The sequence below is a fragment of the Salmo salar genome, chromosome 15 (assembly GCF_965601325.2).
Source record: "Salmo salar chromosome 15, fSalSal1, whole genome shotgun sequence".
NCBI lineage: Eukaryota > Metazoa > Chordata > Actinopteri > Salmoniformes > Salmonidae > Salmo > Salmo salar.
In genome coordinates, this window is record NC_138305.1 from 96,839,574 (window position 1) to 96,861,980 (window position 22,407).

At 42.5% G+C, this 22,407-nt stretch overlaps 2 protein-coding genes and 1 pseudogene across 4 annotated transcripts in view; 1 reads left to right on the plus strand and 2 right to left on the minus strand.

Annotated features, from left to right (window-relative positions):
• LOC106572606 (junctophilin-2-like) overlaps nt 1-6,771 on the plus strand; it is a 30,932-nt gene extending 24,161 nt beyond the window's left edge. The window contains exons 4-6 of one of the 2 annotated variants that reach the window (XM_014146938.3): nt 1,092-2,011; nt 3,810-3,906; nt 4,129-6,771. In XM_014146938.3, the coding sequence (XP_014002413.1) occupies nt 1,092-2,011; nt 3,810-3,890 (1,001 nt within the window). In that variant the 3' untranslated portion in view covers nt 3,891-3,906; nt 4,129-6,771. The remainder of the gene's footprint in view (nt 1-1,091; nt 2,012-3,809; nt 3,907-4,128) is intronic. The other variant, XM_014146937.3, reaches the window with a different exon arrangement.
• Nucleotides 6,772-10,229: 3,458 nt separating this feature from the next.
• Nucleotides 10,230-14,874, minus strand: LOC106572604 (tubulin alpha-1C chain). The gene is made up of 4 exons (XM_014146936.3): nt 14,782-14,874; nt 13,291-13,513; nt 13,037-13,185; nt 10,230-12,954 (listed from the first exon to the last, which is right to left on the minus strand). The coding sequence occupies exons 1-4, from the start codon at nt 14,782-14,784 to the stop codon at nt 11,980-11,982; spliced, it is 1,350 nt and encodes a 449-aa protein (XP_014002411.1). The 5' UTR covers nt 14,785-14,874; the 3' UTR covers nt 10,230-11,979.
• A 653-nt stretch (nt 14,875-15,527) lies between these two features.
• Nucleotides 15,528-22,151, minus strand: LOC106572605 (tubulin alpha-1C chain-like; annotated as a pseudogene). The gene is made up of 5 exons (XR_014380546.1): nt 22,074-22,151; nt 20,532-20,746; nt 17,443-17,632; nt 17,211-17,338; nt 15,528-16,603 (listed from the first exon to the last, which is right to left on the minus strand). The product of XR_014380546.1 is annotated as a tubulin alpha-1C chain-like (transcript).
• Nucleotides 22,152-22,407: the final 256 nt, after the last annotated feature.

The following is a 22,407-nucleotide window of genomic DNA, read 5'->3' on the forward strand; positions in this document are numbered from 1 at the left end:
TTTCAAATCCTACCATGCAGAATTATGTTATAGGTTGTACATCAAGAACCAGCTAGCAGTTCATATTTCCTTAGGCCTATATTACAGACTCAACTTGTTTGGATTGGCATATTGCAATTCAGCTGTTAAGATTAAAGGTCCACTCTGTGATATTTACAGCCTAAAGTACCATGTTTTTTCATCAGACTGTGAAAATGAGAACTATGAATAATCAATCTTAATTGGATCTTTAATGGGATCAGCAGTTGCTCTGTTCTCAGTTCAGCTGTAGTCACCCCACATGAGGTTTTCTAGCTAGACGTTCCTGGGGTGACTGGAACTGGACTGTGTTACAAGCAGACAGAGTGGCTCCAAATACCCCTCAAATAGAGACCTTGGTGATCCCCGGAAAATCCATCCTTCACTGTCTCCACTTCTTAGCTAAACAAATTAGTCTGATCTTTATCTAGTCTGATCTAGTCTTACATATTGGCCAAACCGGCACAGTGCGTGCGCCATCGTGCGCATGTTGATTTTGTCTGTCCCCACCAGACGCTTTCTTGGCACGAAGGTTAAAATACCAAAAACAACTGTGAACCAACTATATTAATTTGGGGACAGGTCGAAACACACATGAAACATTCATGGACATTTAGCTAGCTTGGTTTGTTATTTTACCTGAAATGACAATGGTCCTTTTTTTCTGGATCTTTGTGGAATTTTTACCCATTTTGAGTCCTACAAAATCTTGTGTTCTCTACTCTGACAATCCACAGATAAAAGAGGAAACTTAGTTTGTTTTTCTTTAATCTCTCCTCGTTTATATTTCAATCACCCACGTGGGTTAGTATGCTCGTGAAAACCAATAAGTAGATGGAAGAGGCGGGACTTGCAGCTCATCAAGTGTCTCAAATAGAACCAAGTTCTATTTTAGCTCCTGGCTACGCAAACGCCCGTGAGCAGTTTTGATAATTTGATTGAATAACATGTATGTGTACATTTATTTTGCAACGCTCACCGTGCACACAACGTGGCCAGTCTAGTCAGGGTGTTAGCTTGTTGTTGAGATTAGAATCTCATGAAACATAACATTTATTCATGTTGTTCCACAGGCCCAGAGTACATGAAAAAGAGAGCATTACAGGAGATCTCAGAGGCCAATGAGCACACAGACCCTATAATGCATGAGCAACTGTTAGCAGAGCAGCCACTGACACCTGCTGAAAGCCCAATGCTGCACGACAGGCCTGGCTCCACTCCAGCCTGCACACCCTCCCCCAGTCCGGCCATCACCCCTCCAGCATCCAGGCACTCCAAACAGGGCAGCATCAGCAAAGAGGACTCCCATCTGCTCGGCCCTGCTGGCTGGAACGGGGACAAAAGTGGTGGAAGTCGGGGGAGCAGCCGTCCCAACAGCAGAACCAACAGCCGACCCACCACCCCCTCGTCCAATGTGGCCACCACCACTCCCGCCCCTGCCACTGCTCCCCCTGAAGAGTGCCCCACTTCTGCCCCCATCCTTAGCAGCCGGGGGAACTCCCGCGCCTCCAGCCGCCTGAGCAACAAGATAGAGCAGGGCTCCGACCTGGAGATCAAGCCCCTGGAGAAGACGGCCTCTGAGGCTAAAGTGTCCGACGCTACTCCCTTGGTAAGGACCAGTGTCACCTACTCAGAAGAAGAAGTCCCACCCCCTCATCCCGCCTCCAAAGAGTCTTCCAAAGCTGCCGTCACCCCCGAGCTTAATGAGGCAGAGCCCAAACAAAGAACAGAGTCGGTCAATGAACGACCAGTGTCTGCTGTATCTGAGAGCAAACCAGGGTCCAGCGCTCAGTCTGTTAATAAAGTGTCACCCAAGCCATCGCCGTCACCCAAGCCATCGCCAAAACGAGAGGCCAGTCCGGCTTCAAAACCTGCCACACCTGCACCCAAACCAGCACCTAAGGTTGAACCCAAAGCGGAGGCCAAGCTGATGAAGAACATGGTAAAGAGCCCAGGTACAAGTGAAGTTACAGAGCTAGATGAATTTGAGCAGGTAAGGCAATTCAAGCAATCAATATCTCATGTAATGAACAGTTTTGAGAACAAATTCAGTCAAATGAAGACTCTTCTTACATGTTCTGTAGTATATTCTCCCATGACCTGACTTCTAAAAGTAGACTCATAACATACAGTAGGTCCTCTCTCCTCTAAGTGCAAATTTGTAACATGATGTTACTCTGGAGACTGACGTTGGTGCTGGTCCTTTAAACCAGACTAATCAGACTCCCTATCTCAGTAACCTCCCCTCCTTTACTCCGTTATGTTAATAATTACCCCTCTAGTTATGTTTCTACATATTCTCAACGGCATGTACTTTTTGACTAACACAATCAAGACAATTCTCCCATTTCTGATTGGGAGCGTACAAGTGAAATTATGAACAGATTACATGACAAACATTTTTCTCCAGCAACCAACAGCTACCATCAGTAGCTCTAAGTAGCTAAGATAATTCCTATTTTGTCATCCAGATGACCAATTCCCATCAATGAAAATATGTAAATAAACATAGGTGACTATTACATAGGTGTTTACAGAAGCAACAGTTGTTTGTTCGGAATTATTATGTAGATTTTAGATGCCGTGCAGACTAGGGGTTTGACTGGTACGTGAGCCCTAAGCAGTCTGCCCTATAAGGCATGTATTCTAGGGGGTTTTCCAATAGCCCAGGCCCCCTGTGTTGAAAGGGGCTTACTGCATATGAGAACCTACCAGTCGGCCACAGCTGATGTACCGTAATTTCCGGACTATTAAGTGCACCTGAATATAAGCCGCACCCACTGAATTTTTAAAAAAGTATTATTTTGAACATAAATAAGCCGCACATGTCTATAAGCCGCAGGTGCCTACCGGTACATTGAAACAAATTAACTTTACACAGGCTTTAACGAAACACGGCTTGTAACAAAAATAAATAGGCTTTAACGAAACACGGCTTGTAACAAAAAATAAAAAATTAGCAGTAAGCTTTAGTTGTCTTTTTGCACTGAGTCAATTCCTCACGCTGCTGTTTCCAACGTCTTATCATCGACTCATTAAGACCAAGCTCCCGTGCAGCAGCTCTATTTCCTTTTCCAACAGCCAGATCAATCGCCTTCAACTTGAAAGCTGCATCATATGCATTTCTCCGTGTCTTTGCCATGATGAGGGTGACAAAATGACTACCGTAATCAGAATGATGGGAAGTTTGAGAGCACTCGATTTAATCTAAACAGTAAACAAAAAAGTTGTTTGACCTTAACCCGTTCGGCAATTTCATTGGTCTAATGAAAGCTTCATGCCGCCAAAAAACTGAGCACGTCACAGAATGTGTTTTTTTTTTAAGAAAAAAAATGGAAAGCGGGAAAAATCCATATATTAGCCGCGTCATTGTTTAAGCCGCGAGGTTCAAAGCTGGGAAAAAGTTGCGGCTTATGGTCCGGAATTTACGGTAGACAGATTGTGTTGCTTATAATGCAGCAGCTTCTCTCCCCGTCACCAAATTTAAAAAATGTTGTTACTAGAGTCATTACAAAATTGCTACACAGGAATAGATTCAGCTTCATTGTAAAATGTTACCATAAGGATCATTGAGATTTTATGTTCATCCCATTCATATTGCTGATGTTTTATAGATCTATAGGAGTTTAAATGTACTTTACCGGTATATTCATTGTTCTAATAACATCTGCTGCTATCTTGACTGCTACTATCTTGAACAGGTCTGTCTTGCAGAATTTATCACAACATGATAAACCTGTATAAATAAAGGTTAAATAAAACATTAAATATATCTACTCTCTCTTTTGCAGGGTCCAAACACCATCATGATAACCATGGTGATTCTGCTCAACATTGGCCTGGCCATTCTCTTCGTACACATCTTGTCATGAAACTCTGTCGACTCAGGTAACTAACACAGCTCTCTGACTGTCCTGCCAGTTACAGATATACACTGAAAGGCACCTGTTGCTTTTGTTTCAAGCAGTCAAAACACAATGGCGCTCAACTTCTTACCCTTGCAACATGTGAGGAAATGTCTGTTTGATCTGATTACACCAAAAGTTACTGTTTTGACTCTGAGGTACTTCAAGGTGATAATGTTGATGAGACATATTAACTTGTCTTCAGATTTGTTTTGTCTGCTTGAACTTTTCCCCACAGGTCACCAGCTTGCGTTGGTGTTGAGGTAAGATTGGCCACATTTTTAAGCAAGGATCATCCAGAACAAAGAGACTACCAAGAAATTCAAGCCTTATATGGAAGGAAACTGACAACAGCTTCTCCACACACAGCCTCTTGTGACTGTGTTGAGGCTCTTTGAGGCCAAACTGATTTTCAGAGTCTTGGAATATCTGTAGTTGAATTGAAGGACATATGAATCCTTATGAATCAAGACTGAAGGACATCAATGAATCTGAATGTCACGAAGAGGGTCTGAATGGACACTGTGCTTGTAAAGGGGGGATCCACTGGTGAGTTTCAGAATCTACACTGGAGATGGTGTTGCATGTTATACACAAGTTAAGTCTACGCTATCAAATGGCTTAACACCGACAGATTAGAGTGGTTGTTGACTGGACAGGTGAGGTTGTGTTCACACAGTTAGCCCAATTCTGATATTTTTTCCTCTTAATTGGTCTTTTGACCAATCAAATCAGATCTTTTCACAGCAGATCTTTTTTTTAGAGATGATCTGATTGGTCAAAAGACCAATTAGTGAAAAAAATATCAGAATTGGGCTGTCTGTCTAAACGCAGCCTAAGTGTCATTAAATAATTAGTTATGTAATTAGATATTCATTTAACTGATAGCTTGCCTATAGAAATGTAATCTCTTCGAAAATCTCAAATAAACTGAATATCCATCACTCATTTTTTCCTTGAAATTTAGATTGATAGATCAGGGTTTCCCAAACTCGGTCGTCTGGACCCCAAGGGGTGGACGTTTTGGTGTTTGCCCTAGCACTACACAGCTGTTTCAAATAATCAACTAATCATCATTAGAATCAGCCGTATAGTGTTAGGGCATAAAACCAAAACGTACACCCCTTGGTGTCCCGAGAACCGTGTTTGGGAAACGCTGAGATAGATGAAGACAGTAAAGATTAGCTGTTTGGGGGGTAATACTCAGTGTTCAAATTTATTTAGAAAAAAAATATATTATGCCACCATTAGATTATCTGTTTTATTTTTTTGCCATATTCTCAACTTTCTTCAGTAGACATCAGTAAAGACATCTCAGTCTCTTTGACGTCACAGGGCTCTTGTAAGACATGAAATACAGAATATTGATTCGACAAAGCCTGAGAATCAGTGATTCTTTTAATCACGATGGCAACGCAACCCACCACAGCAGTGCAATGTAATGTATGGTTATGTTTTCACATCAAATATTTGCTTTCCAAGGCAAATGTTTGAGTGAGTCACACTGGACTTGTGTTTAAAACAATATCTGTAATGGGAGTGGTACTGCACTAATAAAAGGCATTGTATAGTTCAGTAAGAGGTTTTCAAATGACACAGAATAGAGGATACATTTTAGGACTTTAACCAGTGTGTGGTATTGAATTTCTGGTGTAATGTCTACTGTATGTAAACTGTTTTCTGTTTGTCTGATCAAAAGTAAGGTAAAACACCCTATTTTATGGTTTGATTTCAATAAAAGCATGACTCAATGGAGTCACAGTGATAAATGTGGGTGGGTGGGGGGTCAATTCTGTCAAAACAATTGGGGAACATTTTGTGAAGATTTTGAGAGGGTAATTATTTGAACAAATGGGTTTGCTTTGTTAGAATGTAATTGTGAGCAATTGTTTAGGGATTTTGTTGGTCTGTATGTTTGAGTAGGTCACACTATTTAAAATGCATTTCATTCAGAACAACAGTTTGTGCTTCAAAATCAATTAAGCAGATTTTCCTCCCAACTTTTGTAAGCATCTGGGCACTGTTTGTTTGCGTGTGTGTTTTTGTACCTTTTTGAAGTACACATATTTTAATCTATGAAAGTATTCTGTTGTTGCATTTTTGAGTAATATCCAATCCCACATATATATATATATATTTATTTTTTTGTAGAGTCAATGAGATTATATCTCATGTTTGGGGGAGAGTGGAAAATGTAGCGTATTTTAATGGAGAGCACTCTGAGATTGTGCACTGTCTAAATCATTATTCCTAGCTTTATTTTCCCTTTTGTCCCAAAAGGTTGTCTTCGCCTCAAAAGATGATTGATAAATAAGTGGAAAAAAACATTTGAGATAAGGTACTCTTGCCAGTTTCCTGGTAATGTAAAAGAGGACTCAGATCTATTTCCTTACTGTTTCAACTCCCCTCTATGGACAATGCACTTGATATCATGGTCATAACTACATAAGACTCCCTACCAGTTTCCTTACTCTCCATGACATTATTTTGTAAAACATCAAAAGTTTCTGTACATATTTTCATTGCAATAATACACTAAAGAGGCCCACAATCAGAAGTGACTTTAGTTTGACCCAGGAGCCGACATGTATTTATTTAAAAAGCTCTTAGATGTAATGTCCCCTGTTTATGGGACCTGCGTGGTTCTGGTACCGGTTTTGACTGCCATTTTCACTTATAAATCAATCTGTGGACACTATAGATCGAAATGGCTTGCATTGAGTAATAGCCCTGGTTCCCACGGACACCGTATTATATTTTCTGAGTGTGTGTGACGAAGGATGTGAAATCTGAAACCACTTGAATCTGGGATGCCCCTCCTTCCATTAAATGTGCTCCCCCGACTGTCCATCAACTCCTGGCTGAACCTTATGTCAAAGCAACTGACAAAGCACATGCCTGCAATCCTTACATCCTAGCGCACCAGGAGAGTGTAGCATATTTAGCATATCACTGTAGCATATTTAGATATCGATTTATAGCCATTCATCTAAAATTATGAATGGATTTTTAAACAAAAAAAACCTTTCTCTTTGTCATAGACAAATACTAATATGAGAAGAAATATTAACAAGTTCAGGAAGCAAAGCTAGAGCTCTGTGAGACGTTCACTGTGATGAGGGCAGATGTCTTGATCAAGAGAGACCTCTAGAAAATGTGCACATTTTCTCTAACGCTAAACATAAAAATACTGTACACTACATGACCAAAAATATGTGGAGACCTGCTCGTCAAACATCTATTTCCAAAATCATGGTAATTTATATGGAGATGGTCCCCCCTTTTCTGCTATATCAGCCTCCACTCTTCTGGGAAAGCATTCCACTAGATGTTGGAACATTTCTGCTGGGATTTGCTTCCATTCAGCCACAAAAGCATTAGTGTGGTCAGGCACTGATATTGGGCGATGAGGCCTGGCTCGGAGTTGGCGTTACAATTCATCCCAAAGGTATTCAATGGGTTTGAGGTCAGGCCTCTGTGCAGGCCAGTCAAGTTCTTCCACACCGATCAAGTTCTTCCACACCGATCTTCTATACAGAAACCATTTCTGTATAGAACTCGCTTTGTGCACTGGGGCATTGCCATGCTGAGACAGGAAAGGGCCTTCCCCAACGTTGGAAGCACAGAATCGTCTAGAGTGTCATTGTATGCTGTAGAGTTAAGAGTTTCCTTCACTGGAACTAAGGGGCCTAGACCGAACCATGAAAAACAGCCCCATACCATTATTCCTCCTCCACCAAACTTTACAATTGGCACTATGCATTGAGGAAGGTAGCGTTCTCCTGGCTTCCACCAAAGCCAGATTCGCCCGTTGGACTGCCAGATGGTGAAGTGTATTTCATCACTCCGGAGAATGCATTTCAACTGCTCCAGAGTCCAATGGAGGTGAGCTTTACACCACACCAGTCAATACTTGGCATTGCACATGGTGATTTAGGCTTGTGTGCGGCTGCTTGGCCATAGAAACCCATTTCATGAAGCTCCTGACGAACAGTTCTTGTGCTGATGTTGCTTCCAGAGACAGCTTGGAACTCGGTACTGAGTGTTGTAACCGAGGACAGACGATTTTTACGCGCTTCAGCGCTTCATGGTCCCGTTCGGTGAGCTTGTGTGGCCTACCACTTCGCCTGCCGTTGTTGCTCCAAGACATTTCCACTTCACAATAACAGTACTTACAGTTGACTAGTGTAGCTCTAGCAGGGCAGAAATTTGACCAACTGACTTGTTGGAAAGGTGACATCATATGACAGTGCCACAATGAAAGTCACTGAGCTCTTCAGTATAGGCCATTCTACTGCCAATGTTTGTCTATGGAGATTGCATGGCTGTGTGCACGATTTTATACACCTGTCAGCAACGGGTGTGGCTGAAATAGCCAAATCCACTAATTTGAAGGGATGTCCACATACTTTTGTATATATAGTGTATACTAATGTTTTATTTTTGTTAATTGAAATAAAATAAAAATATTACAGCGTATTTTGTGTAGATAAAAAAAGACAAATCAATTTTAATCCCAGTTTGTAATGCAACAAAATGTGTAAAAAGTCTTGAATATTTTCTGTAGGCATTTGGAAAGTTTTCAGACCCCATGACTTTTTCCACATTTTGTTACGTTACAGCCTTATTCTAAAATTGATTAAATAAATGTTTTCCTTATCAATCTACACACAATATCCCATAATGGCAAAGTGAAAACAGGTTTTCAGAAATGTTTGCAAATTAAAGCAGAAATACCTTATTTGCATAAGTATTCAGACCCTTTGCTATGAGACTCGAAATTGAGCTCAGGTGCATCCTGTTTCCATTGATCATCCTTGAGATGTTTCTACAACTTGATTGGAGTCTACCTTTGGTAAATTCAATTGATTGGACATGATTTGGAAAGGTACACACTTGTCTATATGAGGTCCCACAGTTGACAGTGCATGTCAGAGCAAAAACCAAGCCATGAGGTAGACGGAATTGTCTGTAGAGCTCCGACACAGGATTGTGTCAAGGCACAGATCTGGGGAAGGGTACCAATACATTTCTGCAGCATTGAAGGTCCCCAAGAACACAGTGGCGTCCATCATTCTTAAATGGAAGAAATTTGGACCCCCAAGACTCATCCTCTTCCAAACTGAGCAATCGGGGGAGAAGGGCCTTGGTCAGGGAGGTGACCAAGAACCTGATGGTCACTCTGACAGAGCTTCAGAGTTACTCTGTGGAGATGGGAGAACCTTCCAGAAGGACAACCATCTCTGTAGCATTCCACCAATCAGGTCTTTATGGTAGAGTGGCCAGACGGAGGCCACTCCTCAGTAAAAGGCACATGACAGATCGCTTGGAGTTTGCCAAAAAGGCACCTAAAGGACTCTCAGTCCATGAGAAACAAATTCTCTGGTCTGATGAAACCAAGATTGAACTCTTTGGCCTGAATGCCAAGCATCACGTCTGGAGGAAACCTGGGACCATTCCTACTATGAATCATGGTGGTGGCAGCATCATGCTGTGGGGATGTTTTTCAGCTGCAGGGCCTGGGAGACTAGTCAGGATCGAGGGAAAGATTAAAGCAGCAAAGTACAGAGAGATCCTTGATGAAAACCTTCATATTTTATACATTTGTAAAAGAAAATCTAAAAAACAGTTTTTGCATTGTCATTATGGGGTATTGCGTGTAGATTGATGAGGGGGGAACAATTAAATCCATTTTAAAATAAGGCTGTAACATATCAAAATGTGGAAAAAGTCAAGGGATCTGAATACTTTCCGCTTGCACTCTATATGTTATTTTCTTCACGGGGTTCAAACCTCTTGAAGAGGTTGGTAGGCAGGTAACAACAATATAATTGTAAACGAGCCTACATCATGTTTTGCATCTGCAGTCGTCCAGTTTAGGTCCAATCTAGACACTTTGGGAACAGTATTTTTAAACCCCACCTGTCCTGTCCCACAGCTTGACAGATCTCCCCCATGACAGGGCAGGGTATGAATACCAGGACCTATTTTAGATCAGGGCTGTGAACTGGGACTGGGCTCTTCTCAGGTCTAGCTGGCTTTCACATTGGTAAATTGGAGAGTACATTTCACAGTTCACATTTCCAATTCACAATGAATGTAGATAACATAGAATGTAATATTCTCCATGTATTATTCATTTGCATTCTTAGGGTGAGAAAATGCAGAGTCTAGGTCTACCCTCTATGCAGCTTTGGCTGTGATTTTCTGAGTGTGTTGTTTTAAACCTACCTTCGTGATATTTTGTAGCATTCAGGAAAGTATTGATCTGTTGGGGTATGTATTGGGAATTGTTGCCCGTTCATGTTCACAGAAGGAAATGGACATGTATTTATTGCACGACACTGCCCTCTAGACATGAAAGTGGTTAGGTTGCAGAGCAAACTAACAAACACAAGCACCACTCTTAAAGAAAAGGTCTCATGACAAAGTTCAATACTGAAATTATTTAAACTTTAAGTTCTTTATGTTAGTAGTTAAAAAAAACATATTTATAGATTATTATGAATCCATAATAGACAGCAGCGCTGAGGGAGGACAGCTCATAATAATGTCTGGAATGGAGTCAATGGAATGGTATCAAACACATCAAGCACGTGGTTTCCATGTGGTTGGTACCATTCCATTCACTCCATTCCATCCATTATTATGAGCTGTCGTCCCCTCAGCAGCCTCCACTGATAGACATTATTTGAAATTGTGTGATTGTTAACAGTGTTCCTAGAATCCAATGAATTTGTCTAAGCCACCAATATAAGAATACACATAAGGGAGAGGATTATAAACTAATGGTATGAACACCTCTAAAGGGGAACCTGAAAATTACGAAAAGTAAACATGTAGTTTTCCATACAATATACATTTCTTGTCAAAATTAAAGTGCTTTTTGGCTGAGGTTAGGAGTGTAGTGGATGGAAATAATAGAACATGTGGATCTATGGAATGGCAGAATGGAAAGATAAAGGTGGATATATAGAAAGGCAGAATGAAAAGATAAAGGTGGATATATAGAAAGGCAGAATGAAAAGATAAAGGTGGATATATGGAATGGGAGAATGAAAAGATAAAGGTGGACCTATGGAAAGGCAGAATGAAAAGATAAAGGTGGATATATGGAATGGGAGAATGAAAAGATAAAGGTGGATATATAGAAAGGCAGAATGAAAAGATAAAGGTGGATATATGGAATGGCAGAATGAAAAGATAAAGGTGGATATATGGAATGGGAGAATGAAAAGATAAAGGTGGATCTATGGAAAGGGAGAATGAAAAGATAAAGGTGGATATATGGAATGGGAGAATGAAAAGATAAAGGTGGATATATGGAAAGGGAGAATGAAAAGATAAAGGTGGATCTATGGAAAGGGAGAATGAAAAGGTAAAGGTGGATATATGGAATGGCAGAATGAAAAGGTAAAGGTGGATATATGGAATGGCAGAATGAAAAGATAAAGGTGGATCTATGGAAAGGGAGAATGAAAAGGTAAAGGTGGATCTATGGAAAGGGAGAATGAAAAGGTAAAGGTGGATATATAGAAAGGGAGAATGAAAAGATAAAGATGGATATATGGAATGGGAGAATGAAAAGATAAAGGTGGATATATAGAAAGGCAGAATGAAAAGATAAAGGTGGATATATGGAATGGCAGAATGAAAAGATAAAGGTGGATATATGGAATGGGAGAATGAAAAGATAAAGGTGGACCTATGGAAAGGGAGAATGAAAAGATAAAGGTGGATATATGGAAAGGGAGAATGAAAAGGTAAAGGTGGATCTATGGAAAGGGAGAATGAAAAGATAAAGGTGGATCTATGGAATGGTAGAATGAAAAGATAAAGGTGGATATATGGAATGGGAGAATGAAAAGATAAAGGTGGATCTATGGAAAGGGAGAATGAAAAGGTAAAGGTGGATATATGGAATGGGAGAATGAAAAGATAAAGGTGGATCTATGGAAAGGGAGAATGAAAAGGTAAAGGTGGATATATGGAAAAGAGAAAGGAAAGAAGAGGGTCATAAAGAGTTTGAAAGACAGAGAAAGAAAGACGGACATTTCTAATACTCTTCCCCGTCCTCATCTCCTTCACCACTGTCACGTCCCACCTCTTCATAATCTTTCTCCAGGGCTGCCATGTCCTCTCTGGCCTCAGCAAACTCTCCCTCCTCCATGCCCTCACCCACATACCAGTGCACAAAGGCACGTTTGGCGTACATCAGGTCAAACTTGTGGTCAAGCCGAGCCCAGGCCTCTGCCACAGCAGTGGTGTTGCTCAGCATGCACACAGCCCTCTGGACTTTGGCCAGGTCTCCACCAGGGACTACAGTGGGAGGCTGATAGTTGATGCCAATCTTGAAGCCAGTTGGACACCAGTCAACAAACTGAATGGAACGTTTGGTCTTGATGGTGGCAATGGCAGCATTGACATCTTTGGGTACCACGTCACCACGGTACAGAAGGCAGCATGACATGTACTTGCCGTGGCGAGGGTCACACTTCACCATCTGATTGGCTGGTTCAAAGCAGGCATTGGTTATTTCAGAGACAGTTAACTGCTCATGGTAAGCCTTCTCTGCAGAGATAACTGGAGCATAGGTGGCCAGAGGGAAATGGATACGGGGGTAGGGCACCAAGTTGGTCTGGAACTCTGTCAGATCAACATTGAGGGCACCATCAAATCGAAGGGAAGCAGTGATGGAAGAAACGATCTGGCTAATGAGCCTGTTGAGGTTGGTGTAGGTAGGACGCTCAATGTCGAGGTTCCTACGGCAGATGTCATAGATAGCCTCATTATCCACCATGAAGGCACAGTCAGAGTGCTCTAGGGTGGTATGGGTGGTCAGGATGGAGTTGTAGGGCTCCACCACAGCTGTGGACACCTGGGGAGCTGGGTAGATGGAGAACTCCAGCTTGGACTTCTTGCCATAGTCAACAGACAGGCGCTCCATCAGCAGGGAAGTGAAACCAGAGCCGGTGCCACCTCCAAAGCTGTGGAAAACCAGGAAGCCTTGAAGGCCTGTACACTGGTCAGCCTAAGGAGAAATAGAAACACATCAATGGAAGGACATTTATTTGCTAACATATTTTACTAATATTTTCATTCATCAAACCAACCAGTTTGCGGATCCTGTCCAGCACCAGGTCGATGATCTCTTTGCCAATAGTGTAGTGTCCACGAGCGTAGTTGTTGGCAGCATCCTCTTTGCCAGTGATGAGCTGTTCAGGATGGAATAACTGACGATAGGTCCCAGTACGCACCTCATCTGAGGAGAGAAAATGAACAGCTCATTAAGGCGCTCAATACCACAAAAGCAAAAAATAATTTCTAACAAACACCTTTGACTCAATGTAGGAAACATAAAGCTTACCAATAACTGTGGGCTCCAGGTCCACAAACACAGCCCTGGGGACATGCTTTCCAGCCCCAGTCTCACTGAAGAAGGTGTTGAAGGAGTCGTCTCCTCCTCCAATGGTCTTGTCACTGGGCATCTGTCCATCCGGCTGGATCCCATGCTCCAGGCAGTAGAGCTCCCAGCAGGCATTGCCAATCTGGACTCCAGCCTGACCCACGTGGACGGAGATGCACTCACGCTGGGAAAAGAGAGTTGTTTATGACTTTCTCAAACCAATAACTACTTTTAATTTGAAAATCGATCAAGTATGAACTATACACATAAGTCTAGTTATAGTCAAAAGGAAAATATATCCTTCATGTTCTACTGTACAATCTTCTGAAATAACTACTGGGCACAGATGTCAATTCAACACCCATCCCAAGTTGGTTCAGCGCAATTACATTGAAATGATGTGGAAACAACTTTGATTCAACCAGTGTGTGCCCAGTGGGCAAACTGTTATATCTGAGTACATCTTTGGGCACAAGAGACAATTGTACCAAAACATTCATCTAAAACTGGAATAGCAACAACAATATTTAATTTGTTCAAAAATGCCAATAGGATTGTTTGTTCTACTTTATTCTTAGCAACTCTGTAGGGGAGGAGAGGGAGGAGAGGTGTGGGCAAGGGGCATGACAGAAAATGCTTTCATTGTAGAGGAAGATAGGCTATCGGCTTAAACCAGAACACATGGGGACGCATCACCTGACTGAAGAAACAAGTGATCAGCTGTTGAACAGACAAACAGACAGTGTTTTTGAAGCCAAATGTCCGACATAGTTTACTGTGGGTGGTTCATTTGACAAATCATTCCCATCTGACCAACACAATGCATTTTACTTCAAATGTATTTAGTAGACCTTTAATGCTAACCAAATCTATTTTAATAAGCAATGTTAAATCAAGGTATTTAATATTGCACAAAAAAAATGTAATAGCATATCAGCAAAGCAGTTTGAACTTTGATATCATCAGAAATTCAGAAATATCTCATAAAATATTTGAGTTCTAAATACATTTTACAGGATAGACTTGTCTACTCATTACTTATAGCCTAGTTCATACACAAGGCAATTATTTGAATATATTATGAGTGTCAATGACCAAGTTTACATTTGCCTTTACAATAAGTAATCTTCCCTGGGTCACTTCCAATGCAGACAATCCAAACATCAAAGCAGAGAGAGATGTCACTGACAAATATGCCACTAAGCAGAGACATCCATTTTGACATCAAGTTTTGTTAGAGTAGTTGACTGGAATTATCAAAATAATTGGGACTGTTTAGCATTTTGGTTTGGGTTAGGCTACAAAACGAAATCTGTGTAAGTGTATGACTTTAAAAATCGTTTTAGTCGAATTGATGAATTGTGTTGAAGAAATAAAATAGAAACAGCCTTCATCCGAACACTGATACAAAATTATTGAAAGCAACAATAATAGTATTTGTTTTATACTCACCATGTTTAAGCTGAGAAGATTCAAGATGTGGTGCGGAGAAAATGAATCTTCTTTTAGTTCAACACTTACAGGCAGACCTTTAGGAGTCTGTAGTAAGAAGTCAGTGTGATACCAAATTCGGTGGGTGGGGCTATTTATAGTTCCACGATACAGTGGACAGACAGGCTTTGTCAAAACTGATTGGAAGATCTTATGATATGCCTTGTCCCAATTGGCTATCAGAGTAGAATACTGCACAGTGTCTCATAGGCATGTTGAAACTCTGCATGAGGGTTTTTCTCTGATATAAATGTAAGTATCTTCAGAGCCTACTTGTGCAAGTTGAAGTAACACTGTATAACTGCAGTTATATGTCTAAAATATTCCCATTCACTGTAGTATGCTGTATCCAGTGATTTTGCAGTTCAACTGCCCTTCTACAATTTCAGAATTCATATGTCACCAAATTATTAAGATTTTACTACATTGTAACTGCTGTATATTTTTGAGTTGCTCTTATCCAGAGCAGCTTAAAGGAACAACTAGGGTTAAGTGCCTTGCTCAAGGGCACAATGATACATTTTTCACCTAGTCATCTCTAGGATTCAAACCAGCAATCTTTCACTTAGTGGCCCAACGCTCTTTAAACCGCTAGACTATCTGCCTCCAAGGTGTATTGGATACAGATTCCTCTACTTCTTGTGAATATGTTGGAGTTTTGAAAACATAAAGTAATTTATGAAATAGTATACAACAAAACATATAGATGGGAATCAAGTTCAACACATTTTATTGACGAATCTTCAATGAAACACTCATTTTTTCCCTGTGACTGTCACTATGACAGGCCGGTTGTGTTTTAAACCTAAACAAGCAACAATAAAATATGAAACCGTAAAAATAAATGCATTGATTTTTTTTATTGTGCTTTTATAAGATATGGGAGCCAGGGGCATCCTTGCATGAACACTCAGTATTCCTCTCAATATTCCTCTCCATCCTCCATCCCCCTTGCCAGAGTCAACCCCTACCTCTTCATAATCCTTCTCCAGGGCTGCCATGTCCTCTTTGGCCTCAGAGAACTCTCCCTCCTCCATGCCCTCACCCACATACCAGTGCACAAAGACACGTTTGGCGTACATCAGGTCAAACTTGTGGTCAAGCCGAGCCCAGGCCTCTGCCACAGCAGTGGTGTTGCTCAGCATGCACAGAGCCCTCTGGACTTTGGCCAGGTCTCCACCACAGACTACAGTGGGGGACTGGTAGTTGATGCCAACCTTGAAACCAGTTAGTTGGGCACCAGTCAACAAACTGAATGGAACATTTGGTTTTGATTGTTGCAATAGCCGCATTGACATCTTTGGGCACCACATCACCACGGTACAGAAGGCAACATGCCATGTACTTGCCGTGGCGATGGTCACATTTCACCATCTGTTTAGCCGGCTCAAAGCAGGCATTGGTGATTTCTGCCACAGATAGCTGCTCATGGTAAGCCTTCTCTGCAGAAATAACTGGTGCATAGGTGGCCAGAGGGAACTGGATACGGGGGTAGGGCACCAAATTGGTCTGGAACTCTGTCAGATCAACATTGAGGGCACCATCAAATCGAAGGGAAGCAGTGATGGAGGAAACAATCTGGCTAATGAGCCTGTTGACGTTGGTGTTGGTAAGATGCTCAATGTCGAGGTTCCTACGGCAGATGTCATAGATAGCCTCATTATCCACCATGAAGGCACAGTCAGAGTGCTCTAGGGTGGTGTGGGTGGTCAGGATGGAGTTGTAGGGCTCCACCACAGCTATAGAAACCTAAGCAGCTGGGTAGATAGCTGCACCCACCCACCTGTAGCACGCGCTCCAGCAGGTATATCTCTCTGGTCACCCCCAAAGCCAATTCCTCCTTTGGCTGTCTCTCCTTCCAGTTCTCTGCTGCCAATGACTGGAATGAACTACAAAAATCTCTGAAACTGGAAACACTTATCTCCCTCACTAGCTTTAAGCACCAGCTGTCAGAGCAGCTCACAGATTACTGCACCTGTACATAGCCCATTTATAATTTAGCCCAAACAACTACCTCTTCCCCTACTGTATTTATTTATTTTGCTCCTTTGCACCCATTATTTATATTTCTACTTTGCACTTTCTTCCACTGCAAATCTACCATTCCAGTGTTTTACTTGCTATATTGTATTTACTTTGCCATCATGGCCTATTTTGCCTTTACCTCCCTTATCTCACCTCATTTGCTCACATTGTATATAGACTTATTTTTCTACTGTATTATTGACTGTATGTTTGTTTTACTCAATGTGTAACTCTGTGTTGTTGTATGTGTCGAACTGCTTTGCTTTATCTTGACCAGGTCGCAATTGTAAATGAGAACTTGTTCTCAACTTGCCTACCTGGTTAAATAAAGGTGAAATAAATAAATAAATAAAAAGATGGAGAACTCCAGCTTGGACTTCTTGCTGTAGTCAACCGACAGGCGCTCCATCAGCAGGGAAGTGAAACCAGAGCCGGTGCCACCTCCAAAGCTGTAGAAAACCAGGAAGCCCTGAAGGCCTGTGCACTGGTCTGCCTAAGGAGAAAGAGGAACACATCAATAAAAGGAGAACACAAGATACCCACATTCTGAACAGTTTGTTGATAAAATATTGAATTGATTATTTATGTGGTATCCACCAGTTTGCGGATCCTGTCCAGCACCAGGTCAATGATCTCTTTGCCAATAGTGTAGTGTCCACGAGCGTAGTTGTTGGCAGCATCCTCTTTGCCAGTGATGAGCTGTTCAGGATGGAGTAACTGACGGTAGGTCCCAGTGCGCACCTCGTCTGAGGAGAGAAAATCCGCAGGTCATGAGAAGCGAACAACCCTTTATTCTTCTAGGTATACATTTTTTTCCTGAGAGGGAAAGCTTACCAATGACTGTCAAATCAAATCAAATCAAATCAAATCAAATCAAATTTATTTTTATATAGCCCTTCGTACATCAGCTGATATTCTCAAAGTGCTGTACAGAAACCCAGCCTAAAACCCCAAACAGCAAGCAAAGCATGTGAAAGAAGCACGGTGGCTAGGAAAAACTCCCTAGGAAAAACTCCCTAGAAAGGCCAAAAACCTAGGAAGAAACCTAGAGAGGAACCAGGCTATGAGGGGTGGCCAGTCCTCTTCTGGCTGTGCAGGGTGGATATTATAACAGAACATGGTCAAAATGTTAAAATGTTAAAATGTTCATAAATGACCAGCATGGTCAAATAATAATAATCATAGTAGTTGTCGAGGGTGCAACAAGCACGTCCGGTGAACAGGTCAGGGTTCCATAGCCGCAGGCAGAACAGTTGAAACTGGAGCAGCAGCACGGCCAGGTGGACTGGGGACAGCAAGGAGTCATCATACCAGGTAGTCCTGAGGCATGGTCCTAGGGCTCAGGTCCTCCGAGAGAAAGACAGAAAGAGAGAAAGAGAGAATTAGAGAGAGCATATTTAAATACACACAGGTCACCGGATAAGACAAGAGAAATACTCCAGATGTAACAGACTGACCCTAGCCCCCCGACACATAAACTACTGCAGCATAAATACTGGAGGCTGAGACAGGAGGGATCAGAAGACACTGTGGCCCCATCCGATGATACCCCCGGACAGGGCCAAACAGGCAGGATATAACCCCACCCACTTTGCCAAAGCACAGCCCCCACACCACTAGAGGGATGTCTCCAACCACCAACTTACCGTCCTAAGACAAGGCCGAGTATAGCCCACAACGATCTCCGCCATGGCACAACCCAAGGGGGGGGGGGCGCCAACCCAGACAGGAAGACCACGTCAGTGACTCAACCCACTCAAGTGACGCACCCCTCCCATGGACGGCATGGAAGAACACCAGTAGGCCAGTGACTCAGCCTCTGTAAAAGGGTTAGAGGCAGAGAATCCCAGTGGAAAGAGGGGAACCGGCAAGGCAGAGACAGCAAGGGCGGTTCGTTGCTCCAGCCTTTCCGTTCACCTTCACACTCCTGGGCCAGACTATACTTAATCATAGGACCTACTGAAGAGATAAGTCTTCAGTAAAGACTTAAAGGTTGAGACTGAGTCTGCGTCTCTCACATTGGTAGGCAGACCATTCCATAAAAATGGAGCTCTATAGGAGAAAGCCCTACCTCCAGCCGTTTGCTTAGAAATTCTAGGGACAATTAGGAGGCCTGCGTCTTGTGACCGTAGCGTACGTGTAGGTATGTACGGCAGGACCAAATCGGAAAGATAGGTAGGAGCAAGCCCATGTAATGCTTTGTAGGTTAGCAGTAAAACCTTGAAATCAGCCCTTGCCTTAACAGGAAGCCAGTGTAGGGAGGCTAACACTGGAGTAATATGATCAAATTTTTTGGTTCTAGTCAGGATTCTAGCAGCCGTATTTAGCACTAACTGAAGTTTATTTAGTGCTTTATCCGGGTAGCCGGAAAGTAGAGCATTGCAGTAGTCCAGCCTAGAAGTAACAAAAGCATGGATTAATTTTTCTGCGTCATTTTTGGACAGAAAATTTCTGATTTTTGCAATGTTACGTAGATGGAAAAAAGCTGTCCTTGAAACAGTCTTGATATGTTCTTCAAAAGAGAGATCAGGGTCCAGAGTAACGCCGAGGTCCTTCACAGTTTTATTTGAGACGACTGTACAACCATCCAGATTAATTGTCAGATTCAACAGAAGATCTCTTTGTTTCTTGGGACCTAGAACAAGCATCTCTGTTTTGTCCGAGTTTAAAAGTAGAAAGTTTGCAGCCATCCACTTCTTTATGTCTGAAACACAGGCTTCTAGCGAGGGCAATTTTGGGGCTTCACCATGTTTCATTGAAATGTACAGCTGTGTGTCGTCTGCATAGCAGTGAAATTTAACATTATGTTTTCGAATGACATCCCCAAGAGGTAAAATATATAGTGAAAACAATAGTGGTCCTAAAACGGAACCTTGAGGAACACCGAAATTTACAATTGATTTGTCAGAGGACAAACCATTCACAGAGACAAACTGATATCTTTCCGACAGATAAGATCTAAACCAGGCCAGAACTTGTCCATGTAGACCAATTTGGGTTTCCAATCTCTCCAAAAGAATGTGGTGATCGATGGTATCAAAAGCGGCACTAAGATCTAGGAGCACGAGGACAGATGCAGAGCCTCGGTCTGACGTCATTAAAAGGTCATTTACCACCTTCACAAGTGCAGTCTCAGTGCTATGATGGGGTCTAAAACCAGACTGAAGCGTTTCGTATACATTGTTTGTCTTCAGGAAGGCAGTCAGTTGCTGTGCAACAGCTTTTTCTAAAATTTTGGAGAGGAATGGAAGATTCGATATAGGCCGATAGTTTTTTATAATTTCTGGATCAAGATTCGGCTTTTTCAAGAGGCTTTATTACTGCCACTTTTAGTGAGCTTGGTACACATCCGGTGGATAGAGAGCCGTTTATTATGTTCAACATAGGAGGGCCAAGCACAGGAAGCAGCTCTTTCAGTAGTTTAGTTGGAATAGGGTCCAGTATGCAGCTTGAGGGTTTGGAGGCCATGATTATTTTCATCATTGCGTCAAGAGATATAGTACTAAAACACTTTAGTGTCTCCCTTGATCCTAGGTCCTGGCAGAGTTGTGCAGACTCAGGACAATGGAGCTTTGGAGGAATACCCAGATTTAAAGAGGAGTCTGTAATTTGCTTTCTAATGATCATGATCTTTTCCTCAAAGAAGTTCATAAATTTATTACTGCTGAAGTGAAAGCCACTGGAACCTGGGTTCCAGGTCCACAAACACAGCCCTGGGGACATGCTTTCCAGCCCCAGTCTCACTGAAGAAGGTGTTGAAGGAGTCGTCAGCTCTTCCGGTGGATTTGTCTGATGGTATCTGTCCGTCCGGCAGGATCCCATGCTCCAGACAGTAGAGCTCCCAGCAGGCATTGCCAATCTGGACACCAGCCTGACCTATGTGGATAGAGATGCACTCGCGCTAGGGTGAAGGGGGAGACATTTTTTGTCTGATAATTTCAGATGTACACCCCCTTGTGATAGGAGGACCACAATGGCTCAAAACAGTCTACACTCTATACCAGGGGTGTACTGTATAATCTAATGTAAAATTAAGTGTGTGAATAGAATAACAAAGATGATACCTGCAGCCAGGTGTTACATTGTTCTGATGTGGACATTTCTTTATTGCTGTTCTATCTATCTACATATTTTATGTTCCATGATGCTGGTTTTAATCTGATTCTCAATGCCCTATGTGTTCTGATGTTCTGCTGATGTGTTCTGATGTTCTGCTGATGTGTTCTACTGATGTGTTCTAGTGTTGTGTTCTGCTGATGTGTTCTGGTGTTGTTTTCTACTGATGTGTTCTGTCTGGTGTTGTTTTCTACTAATGTGTTCTACTGATGTGTTCTGGTGTTGTGTTTTACTGATGTGTTCTGGTATTGTTTTCTACTGATGTGTTCTACTGATGTGTTCCAGTGTTGTGTTTTACTGATGTGTTCTGGTGTTGTGTTCTACTGATGTGTTCTAGTGTTGTGTTCTACTGATGTGTTCTACTGATGTGTTCTGGTGTTGTGTTTTACTGATGTGTTCCAGGTGTTGTGTTTTACTGATGTGTTCTGGTGTTGTGTTCTACTGATGTGTTCTAGTGTTGTGTTCTACTGATGTGTTCTAGTGTTGTGTTCTAGTGTTGTGTTCTACTGATGTGTTCTAGTGTTGTGTTCTACTGATGTGTTCTAGTGTTGTGTTCTACTGATGTGTTTTAGATTTGTGTTCTACTGATGTGTTCTAGTGTTGTGTTCTACTGATGTGTTCTAGTGTTGTGTTCTACTGATGTGTTCTAGTGTTGTGTTCTACTGATGTGTTCTAGTGTTGTGTTCTACTGATGTGTTTTAGAGTTGTGTTCTAGTGTTGTGTTCTAGTGTTGTGTTCTACTGATGTGTTCTGGTGTTGTGTTTTACTGATGTGTTGTGTTGTGATGTGTTGTGTTTTGCTGACCCCTCTTTGCCATTCCGAGGCTGGGGTAGGAGCGGTGCTGTCGCAGCGCTCGGGCATGCCGCCGAAGCTTCGCCCCTGTGCGTTCTTTTCTAAGAAGCTGAGTCCGGCAGAGCGCAGCTATGATGTGGGGAACCGGAAGTTGTTAGCCGTGGTCAAGGCCCTGAAGGTGTGGAGACATTGGCTTGAGGGGGCACGACACCCTTTCCTCATCTGGACTGATCACCGTAACCTGGAGTACATCCGGGCAGCGAGGAAACTTAACCCTCGTCAAGCCAGGTGGGCCATGTTTTTACGAGGTTTCAATTCACCTTATCGTACATTCCAGGTTCCCGGAACCTGAAGACCGACGCACTGTCGTGTCTCCACGACACCGAGGAGCGGACCATCGATCCTACTCCCATTCTCCCTGCCTCCTGTCTGGTGGCACCGGTGGTATGGGAGGTGGATGCGGACATCGAGCGGGCGGGGCAGTCAGAACCCACTCCACATCAGTGTCCCGTGGGTCGGAAGTACGTCCCGCTCGGGGTTCGCGATCGTCTGATCCGGTGGTCACACACTCTACCCTCCTCGGGTCATCCTGGTGTTGAACGGACAGTGCGGGGCCTGAAAGGGAAGTACTGGTGGCCCACTTTGGTTAAGGAT